At 44.2% G+C, this 9,790-nt stretch overlaps 1 protein-coding gene and 1 long non-coding RNA gene across 2 annotated transcripts; both read right to left on the bottom strand.

Moving 5' to 3' along the window:
* Positions 1-1,066: 1,066 nt before the first annotated feature.
* LOC137911164 (uncharacterized) lies at positions 1,067-2,152 on the bottom strand. The gene is made up of 5 exons (XR_011106090.1): positions 2,105-2,152; positions 1,701-1,754; positions 1,517-1,621; positions 1,378-1,404; positions 1,067-1,136 (listed from the first exon to the last, which is right to left on the bottom strand). It is a non-coding gene; the product is annotated as an uncharacterized lncRNA (long non-coding RNA).
* Positions 2,153-3,142: 990 nt separating this feature from the next.
* Positions 3,143-9,697, bottom strand: si:dkey-159a18.1 (sortilin). The gene is made up of 20 exons (XM_068755567.1): positions 9,455-9,697; positions 9,081-9,143; positions 8,857-8,933; positions 8,685-8,781; positions 8,197-8,364; positions 7,934-8,007; positions 7,697-7,743; positions 7,302-7,438; positions 7,140-7,223; positions 6,232-6,292; positions 5,445-5,597; positions 5,140-5,237; positions 4,960-5,059; positions 4,651-4,825; positions 4,366-4,559; positions 4,077-4,272; positions 3,895-3,999; positions 3,669-3,813; positions 3,444-3,550; positions 3,143-3,351 (listed from the first exon to the last, which is right to left on the bottom strand). Exons 1-20 carry the CDS (start codon positions 9,695-9,697, stop codon positions 3,225-3,227), a joined length of 2,451 nt encoding a protein of 816 aa, XP_068611668.1. The 3' UTR covers positions 3,143-3,224.
* Positions 9,698-9,790: the final 93 nt, after the last annotated feature.

Here is a 9,790-nt window from a genome sequence, read left to right as displayed (position 1 = left end):
TGCAGCGGAGCGGCACATCCTGGACAACGATCCGTTTCCTGCCTTCATCAAACATCATGTCAGGATTTGGATTCAGACGCTGTTGACTTAAGAAACGGAGCCGGTCTGTCGCGCGCCATTAAACGGACCGCGTCAAGCCGGCTTCTGAGTCTCGTGCTGCTTTAAAATCAATGAATTATTTCTTCCATAAGGTGTGAAAAAATATCTGTTTTCAAATTCTAAAACATATAAAAGGCCAAGTATTTATTGGCTTCAAAAGTTGGAGATCCTAAGATGTGCTCTGAATACGGAACGCTGCCTGCAGGAGCAGGAAGAGTCAGGAAGCTCTATCTAGTGTGGGAGAAGAGATCCGTATCACCACAAGGATGCGACCGAAACCAGCGGAATCCCCCCCCCCCCCGTCGTGCCGCTTGGAGCTACTGGTTGTGCTGGTCCCAGTCAACTAATTTGAGGCAATCTCTGCAGAGGTGTTTAGCAGAAGAGCTGGAAAACACTCCGAGAAAATATTATATTCGGAGCTATTTTGTCATCATGTTGGAAATTTAAATAAGCAATAACTGGGTTTGTTTTTTTGTTTTTTTGGGCGAAGTTCTGTATGAAGCAGATTTGCCGTTTCACTTGCTGGGCGTTAGGTTGTATTCTGCAACATAACTGTGGATAATATCAGTTATATGATATTGTCGTGCCATGAAATCCTTTGTATGAAGACAATGGATCCTGTTTAGGATTAACTCCTGTTAAACTGGTAAAACAGCCACACAAATTAACTCAAATTACTTGATATTGCGAGTACTGCAATACAACTTATTCCCAATGCTGCAACAATAATGGTGTTATAAATATATGTATTTTTTTTACTGCTGGATGTCTATCCCAGAGAGCCGATAGTATATGACCTATATTTAAAAGTACAAAAAAAAGGATTGCATGCTGTTACAGTACAGTGTGTGTAGTATTCACATATTCTCAAAGGCGTGTACGCTCCTGTGTTTCTGAAAGATTAAGGACTTACAGTTTGTCCTCCAAGCAGATCCTGGGCCCCACCACCGTCGCCGCCCCGCTTATAATCTTGAAGGCAAAGTGCCGAGATGGACAAGACCTCGACAGGCCGCACTTGTACCTGGCAGGCTTTGTGACTGCGGATAGGGAAATGTCCTTTTTAAGTAGCAATCGACACCCGGCGATAGCCGACACCAAGTGAGAAAGGCTTATCCGCAGAGAACGAAGGCGGCCTTCCGCTGAAAGGCGCTCGGTGAAGCAAACAGCAGGAACTAGAGAGTCCCTGGAGACGCCGGGAGATCCTGCAGGCTCGGCGTGGTCGGGGTGGAGACTTAAAAGAGGAGGGAAAGCCTAAATAAGACAGAAGTGCATACTCACAGGTTTCTCGGCCTTGTCCAGATTTGTCTGATAAGTAAAAAAAAAAAGAAAAAGTTAACTTAATGATGGTCAGATAAACCTAAAACAAACGCTTCAGATGGTCTCTCCTGACACGCGTGGTATTGATCGTTCTACCCACACAAGAAACTGGCCAGCCTGAAATCCATGTTTATCTCCAGCAGCTGGAAAGCCAGGAAAACCGCGAGGAGCAAGGAGGAGACGAGCGCCGCTAACTTCAGGATGCCTGAGACGGACGGACACAGGGTGACAGATCGTCGCCGGTTTATAGTCATTTATTTTCCGTTTAACGAGCGAACACTCACCCCCGGCTCTGACCATCATCGTCAGCACTCGGCCGCTCAATCCACAGCTGCAAACTGTGACGATAACACGGAAGGGAGGTCCGTTATGGCCACGGCGGTGACGATACGCGGGCTACTATTAGCCAGGAAGCTAAATATATATATTTTTATTTTAACGCAGCCATTGCTAAAAGGACATCGGTGGCTGTACAGCTACCGAAAGTAAAATGTTTTATTTTAGTATAAATAGCATAGAAGCTAAATTTTGATTCGCTAGCTAGCATCCATGTTAATTCGACTGCTGTTTAACTTCGCCGTTTTTACTAATGTTTGCTAGCTGGCACCAGAGAAACGTCATGTAGTAACTTTTATTTTTATTTTTTTAGGTAAAATCTTTTAAAGGTTAAATATAACACTTTGCTTACCTGGTTAATCGCCCCGGTAACCACCGATTCCGGTTTGGTGGAGAAACTCGAAAGGAGTGATTCGTGTAAGCGCTGATAGCGGAACGGCTCTGTGGGCTATGATAAAAAGTAAGATGCTCCACTCTGTGGAAAACTTCGGAGACGAACATTGCAGATTATGGGTTGAGGAAAAACACGTGACGTGTGTATAAACTACCATGAAAATAAAAGGCTATGAAGAAAATGGAAAATTACATTGCAGTGGGGTTTTTTTTTTTTTAGTCATAAGTAGTAATAGTAAAAAGCACATTTAAAAATATTTGAAGTGTAACATACGCAATGCTCAGATTGTGAATTAAATTATAGTACAAGTACAAAACAAACCTAAACTACACTTCTGTCAAACAATACAATGAATGAAAACAACATTGTTTCATCTCATGTTTATGTCAGTTAGTTTTGTATTTAGTATTTACTTTATACCTGCGTGCGAAAAGTAAATACTTTGTCAAGAGTGGGATATCCTCTTTTTATGGTTTATCTTTGTTTCCCTAATACGGGCTTCCTCATTTTTCTTCTTCTCTTTTCTCGTCGAAACAGCCGTGAGACGTCACAGCGCCGCCATTCTCCTCTGGTCGACAAGGATTTATAAGGTTGTCAGTTGTCATGGCATATTTTGAAACTAGGACGCACAACGTAAAGAACAAATAATAAGATATTGTATGATTTAATGCACATTTTAAGTTTTCTCTTATTTCCACACTGAACATTAATTAAAATGATGGTGCAAAGTAAAATAAAATAACAAGCATACTGTACAAATCAAATAGTAAGCAAAGTCATGAAATGAAGTAAGATCAATAAATTAAGAAAATTTTGTAGTTGTCATTCAAATCCTCAGGAGTTGCCATGGAGATGCCATGAAAATGTCTTGGATAAGTCCAACAAAATGTCATTAGTGGTATCCTGCAGGACAGCAGCTTTCAATTGTGAGTGTCATTTACATTTATTAAAATGTATCATCCAATAAGATCCTGTCAAAAAAAAAAAAGATGTCAGTAAAAATGTATAAATCATAAGTTGGTGCGTGCTCATAACATATATTCAATGCAAAAAAGAAAGAAATCAATATATAAATAAATCATGTCACATCATCCGAGTCGTGCTGGCACGCCGTGCCATTGCAGCTGCTGGTGCTTTCCAGATCGGCTGCGACGCCGTTTTCGTTATCCTGAATCTGAAGGTTGGAGAAACGATAAACCGGCGTCCTGTAGATGGTGACATTAAACCGCAGCGGTCAGCTAATGTTGCGTGTGTGAGACGGTGCTCGTGCTGCACGGGCGTGCGTCACTAGTTTCACCTGCTTCGGTAAACCGCCCTCCTGACGGCAAAGATAGCAGAAAGGACAGCGACCAGGACGATTACTCCGGCTCCTGCACACACCAGAATCAACACCAGCCTCTCTCTCTGGAATAAAAGAAAAACACATTCATCGCATCTCAGTTACCCTAAAGTTCTCTCTATCTCGATCTATTTTGCTGCTAAAATGTAAACGCGAGCAATTAAAGACGCAATGAATGCTCACCGGCGTGTCAAAGTGTGTGGTTGGGGGCGAAGACCTGGCGGGTGGACCGGGACCGGGACTAACGGCGCAGGGTCTGACCACCGTCTGCGCATCGAGCCGAGGATTGAACCCCCCCTCGCACTTATTGCTCGGGACTTTGCGGTACCTGCAAATATATTCAGTATTGTCCAAGTGCACGCGCAAGTTGTGTGTCATCATTGAACAAATAACAAGCGGCCATGGTTACCCTGCAGAGGGAAGCTCGCCCTCCTCTCCGTTAAGGCAGATGTCCGAGGTTTTGTTGGCAGCAACGCAGTATGAGGCGTTCACGTCCCGATAATATCCAAAGTCGCTGTTAAAAAGGAAACGGAAGGGCTTTTTAACAGCTCTGCCGTAGCTGTTTTTAGTCGTTGTTTTCGGGATTTGTACCATTGGAAATCGTCTCTGGTGCACAGGCAGGGGGTTTCCCTCTTGCTCACAACAAACCCTCGGCCGTTCCTGCACGCCGATTGCTTCTTCAGCCGGCGATAAGTTTCCTTGACGCCCAAAACGCAGCCGCTTCTGTCCGACTCTCCGGCCGTGTCGCTGGAATGAGCCAGCCACGCTTCATAGTCCTGCTCGGTACCTGAGGAATTCAGAGGAGCCTCTTGGCTTGCTGTCCTGTGGTTGAGTCAATGTGCCAGTTTTGTAAAAATGGAATTGTAGCGTCTGGACTCACACTCTCTCCGAATGAGGCTCTGGAAATCTATGGTGACGGCCACCCACATGGGCTGGGCATCTTCCTCGGGCCGGAACCCCCAAACGCTGACGCTCATGGCCTTTGTTCCCGGCTCAGATGCCAGGCCTGCGAAGAAGAAGGGCTGCTCGGTGAAGTTGTAGGACTTCCAGCACCGTCCCTCGTCTGTGGAGAACCTTGTGACCAGAAAAGATGGCCGACGCGTCTTTACATTCAGCGCAACTTCAAATAAATAATCGACTGTCAGAGAATATATCTGCTCAGTACTTGATAGTCTTGACTTGTCTTTCGTGGTGTGCCTCCACCGCTACAATAAGACCCCCAGAGTCCAGTATGCTGTAATGGTGAGGACCCCTGAGGGTCCCTCTCCAGTTATAACCCCCATCAGAGGAAACAAACACGTCAGGGTGCGTCGACGATGACAGAGAATCTCCTACGGTACCTGAAGAAGAGAGAAGGTCACCCAGAACACAACATGTAACAACATCAAATACTTGTATTGGGAACGTGATTTAAAGTTGCACATTTGGCACGATTTATTCCACGTATTAAACTCTGGAACCACGGATCAGTTACCGTGAGCGATGACCAGGCCGATGGCGGTCGGTTCGGACAAAGCCAGCATGGGAACGATGCGGTTGTTGCAGCTGTGTTCTCCATGAATGTGAAGGTTGCACTGATGGAGCACAGAAACACTTCCTGGTTCATGCGTAGAATCTAATCTGACTGGCAGACTGGGATTATTGTACCACATACACTCTGGACTTGATCTCCACACTCCACATTCTCGGGCTTGTTGAGTTGTCTCCATGTCCCTCCTCTGTTGAAGGAAATGACGGATCTTATACGTCCGTCTGAAACACACAAAAAAATATTGAATCGTCAGTCTTTTGTTTTTTATAAAATAGAGCGGTAGGAGGAGTATTTGGATACTTAAGTGAACTAAAAGTACCTTTAACAGTTAAAAAAAAATACTTCAATCAAATGCAAAACAGCTACATTTGCTTAAACGCATATTATATATGCTTATCTGCGTATCATATACGCAGATGTTACTCTACCATCATCCAGTCTGTTGGTGAGGTAGACTCCTCTCAGCGAAGTGATGTTGGTGAAATCGCTCTTCCTCTGCCCGTCGAACAGGTGGCGCTCCAGAGATTTGTAGAACAAGATACCGCGGTCATCCGAAGTATACATGGTCCCAAAGAAGGTGTCTGCAGTGAGACGGGAGACGGCATGAACCTCCAAACAGACTGGGGGGTCAAAGACGCATGAGATGGACATTTAATAGGACAGGCATTGACTTCAGAGTGAGCCATGAAGGACAAGCTCAGCTGACGGAGGCGATGGAACTCGTTTTCCATGTGTGTGCACTTGTGTCACACCCTGATCACAAGATGTGTTTGTCAGCTCGTCAAGTGTAACCCCCCCCCCCCCCCCCTGCTCCTGCCGACAAAAGATAACCCCCCCGCCCCGTATCTCCACTACCTATCTCAGCAATTCAAAAGTCCCATCAGCTAATCTGGACATTAGCCGGAGGATCGCTTGGCAGAGAAATAGAAATATAGTGTGGAACAGAAATAGAAGTGAATGAGAGGGACTGAGTGGCGGGGGGGGGGGGGGGGGGGGTAGAGAAAGGAACAAAGGGGACGCAGTTGGACTTGCATACTCAAGGACACGCACTCGGAATGATGGAATGATTTGTCAGCAAGGAGAACTTGTGAAACCGGTTGAACGTTGAGCGTTTCCATTACAGCAAAACGGGGCAGAGAGAACTCTTTCTGTCACGCTCTCTCCACAACATGGCCAGATTTATAGACCTGGTTGTGTTTAGTTGTTTGTTGTTACCTCCTGGGTTGTCCACGTGCATGAAGAGCATGTCCTCATCTCCATCCAGGATGGAATAGAACTGCAAACGCATGTCAAGAGAGAGAGAGAGAGAGAGAGAGAGATGTGGGTGAGAAAAACTGCACTTGCAAATAAAGAAAACTCTTTGTGATGACTTTGATCTTTGCCACAAACCTTGCCTAATCGCCGTGAGAGCGAGAGAGAGAGAGAGCGAAAGTGTGGGTTTGTGCTGTCAACAAGATGTAGTGTGTGTGTGTGTGTGTGTGTGTGTTGCACCAGAAAACGTGCGTGTTCAGTTGGTGTTGAAAATGGAAATGTTGCCAATAGCCGATCTAATGTAAATGGTGCAAAAGAATAATAGTGTCAAACAATAAAAAAAAAGTGTGCATATTTTTAAGACAAGTATATTTGTAGAAAGAAAAAGTGACTAATATATTCAATCATGTCACAAATCAATGCTCTCCAATGTTAACGAAATAACACATTTATTGCATATTTAAATAAACTTGGAGACATTTTGAAACATTAAATGCATTCCATTTTGTTTATTTCTGTATTTTCTCATCATATCAATTGCAGTGCCGTGTCTTTATCTTGCTTTTAAAACCGTAATGTGAACCAACCACCTCCAAATACAGGAGTCACTCATTCCAGGGTGGTTTAATGTTGATTGGTTTATTCTTATATTTGAGGATATTGGGAGAAGGTGGGGTTAAAATATGATCTTGTACATTAAATATAAAGAAAAAGTGATCCAGAAGTTGAATCTGTAACCAGAACTGCCTCAAAATGTAATCTGTCTTCCTTCGCCTGCATGAAGTCTCATCACAATTCAAAGTCTTTGAATAATATAACCTTAAACGACACACAAAAATAATAACAAACAAGCCGTTTTTAATTTAAGTCACCTGTTCGGTGGAGGCAGAAGGCAGGACCGCTTGGCTGAAGGTGTCTCCTTGGTCTGAAGAGAAATACATGACGCGAGGGGATCTCTGGGAGCAAAAGAGAAGCGTCACCTTACTAAAGCTCCAGATCTCATGATGCAACCGCATGTTGTTTTTGCTTCTTACGGAGTCTTCCATCACAGAAAAGAAGAGAAAGGCTCCGATGTAGCCGAAGCTGTAGATGTCCTCGTGGATGGTGGTGAAGGTCTGTCCCAGATCCTTCGTCCTCTTCAGCACCAAATCCCCCCTCTCATCTGCCTCGTCTGCGGCAAAAAAAAGAGCCGTCACACAAGTTAAAAAGGAGGAGATGATTTGCAATCCTTTAAGATATTGTTGTGTTTAAAGGCAAATAGAACTGAGTCGAGTATTTTGTCATTTAAAAAAAAAAAGTATTTCAAATTGTGTAAAAAAAAAAAACAATCAGAGATTTAAACGATAACTTCTTCTTTATTTCAGTCTGTCTTGGATTTTCAGGTTTGTGTTTCAATGAGACAACGAGTGCGTTTCCTCCAGCTTCGTACCTGCGTCTACTCGACTGTAGCTGAAGAATAAATGGATTCCAGCTCCCCTGAAATAGAAAGACGAAGATTAAATACTACAAATGGTGCAGCGGTTTCTTCTCCCCGATAATAAAACAATCAGACATGCAATATTTTGTGGTGCCTTCGATACATTTAAAAATATATGGTTCATCTGACGTGCTTCCTTTTAGTCACGCTGGGATGTTTCATGTGGTTTTGTTTCCTGTTTATCCTCACCATGAGAAAGAATGCACTCCATCGTGAACTTTTGTCCACTTGGCACCAAAGTCCAGCGAGAGCCAAAGACCGCCCTGCAAGGTGGGAAAGAACAGAGGGCTGTTTACCTTTACTTTAAGGTGTGTGTCCTTCATGTGTGTGTGTGTGTGTGCAAGTACACACAATCCTTCATGTGTTTTACCCAGTATGTTACACACAAAAAAAAACAGAGACCACCAACAAGACCCCAAGAATAAAAAGTGAAAGAAAGAGAAGCATCTCACGTCAATGCTGAGGGCCGCCAGGTAGTCGGGATTGAGGAAGTGGTACGTGATTGGCTGAGCCAGGTGGAAGGGCAGCTGGATGAACTTGAAGGTTGCACCGGCATCTGTGGAGGTGAAGATGATCCCTCCTCGGTTGTGCACCACAGGTATGTCTGCTGTCAGTATCACCTATTGATTAAAACCAATCAAAGGCAGATCTGATATGAAGGTTGCTCCATAGGGATGAAAATCATTAAATGAATAAAACTGTCAAATTCGTTTTCATCAGAATTTTTGTTAAAACAAATTGTATTGATTTGCGATGTAAAGATCAGGAAACAGTTTTTTTTTTTTTTTTTCATTTTCTCAGAGAAATTTAAAGGGAAAAAAAAGGTTTGAAGATGAGATATTTTTCACTTTCTTGAATCATCACGTTCCTCCCCCTGTGGTGAGAACAGACCATCCAAGTTCCCCATCTTGAACTCTAACAGCCCTTCATGTGAACTTACAGAACTCCCCGGTCCGACCCTGACCCCAAACTCCTCCCTGATGAAGGTGTTGTTGATCCGCTGGGAAATGTCATGGAAGGATTTTCCATAATCGGTACTGATGAGAGAAAGAAAGCTTCCAAAGTATTTTGCTGCTGCACATTTCGCTTTCGTGCGCCAGATGCTGACTCACCTGCGATAAAGCCGTGAGGAGCCTCCTTCTAGGAAAGATTCTATTGGGGCGCTAAATGTTGAGAGGACCAGAACCACCTGGGAAATTCAGTTACAAACTTTGCATGAAAAAGATCTTTTAAAAACACTGCTTAGTTAGTTTCTATCTGAAAGTGATATTTTTCAAATGATGTTTTTTCTGCATGGTCATCTTTTTAAAAAGCAGGTTAAACTTTGGATACTCACTCCTGTACCGTCGCCCACCCACGTGAGAATCACATAGGAACCGTCATCACCGTTAAACCCCGTCTAAGAAAACACAAATACAACAGTACAACACAGCAATACTTCAATACTTTCATGTGCACAATCCAAAACCCTAACCCAACTGAGTTTAATGCTCCTGGGATTATTGGGTTAATTATCATCATTGCTGAGGATAAATGACATGTATTGATTGCCATAGTTTCTCTTTTTGCAATCATTATTTTTTTCTTTTAATTAAGCATGGCTTTATTTATTTTACATATATTTTCAAAAAGTAAAAAAAAGCGCATTAAATCCTGGCCTGTCTTGTATTCTTTCTGCCTAAATATGCACCACCTGGAGAACTCCCTTACCTCGTGCGTGTTATCATCCAGGACCTTGTGCTCTGCCAGGGTGAGCGGGATCCGGCAGGAGGTGAGGGGAGGCCCGCCAGGCGCTGTGAGGGAGCCGCTGGCGTCCCTCCTGGGGCGGCTTCGACCCCGGCGGTCATCCTGCTGAGGAGTGCGTCGGAAACTTAACGTCCTCCCCCGGCTCCCACCTTCAGCAGCCAGGAGGAGAAGGGCGCACACCCCCAAGAGGAGCTCAAATCTCCGCATCGCGTGTCCCAAGATGACCGTCGGAGTGACCGGAGTGTCTGTCAGGTGTGGGGACGTGCTGGGACGGGTCGTTAACGTCAAAAGTGCTGCGTA

This window comes from Brachionichthys hirsutus, chromosome 22, assembly GCF_040956055.1.
Source record: "Brachionichthys hirsutus isolate HB-005 chromosome 22, CSIRO-AGI_Bhir_v1, whole genome shotgun sequence".
Lineage (NCBI taxonomy): Eukaryota > Metazoa > Chordata > Actinopteri > Lophiiformes > Brachionichthyidae > Brachionichthys > Brachionichthys hirsutus.
The sequence above is the reverse complement of the archived record's forward strand: the minus strand, read 5'-3'. Positions and strand labels throughout refer to the sequence as shown.

Coding starts and splice junctions, on each gene's coding strand:
- si:dkey-159a18.1 (XM_068755567.1), bottom strand. CDS start 9,697: ATGCGGAGATTTGAGCTCCTCTTGGGGGTGTGCGCCCTTCTCCTCCTG. Junction 8,008..8,196: donor TGGCGGCCCTCAGCATTGAC/GTGAGATGCTTC, acceptor CCCACCTTGCAG/GGCGGTCTTTGGCTCTCGCT. Junction 4,000..4,076: donor ACCAGAGACGATTTCCAATG/GTACAAATCCCG, acceptor CCTTTTTAACAG/CGACTTTGGATATTATCGGG.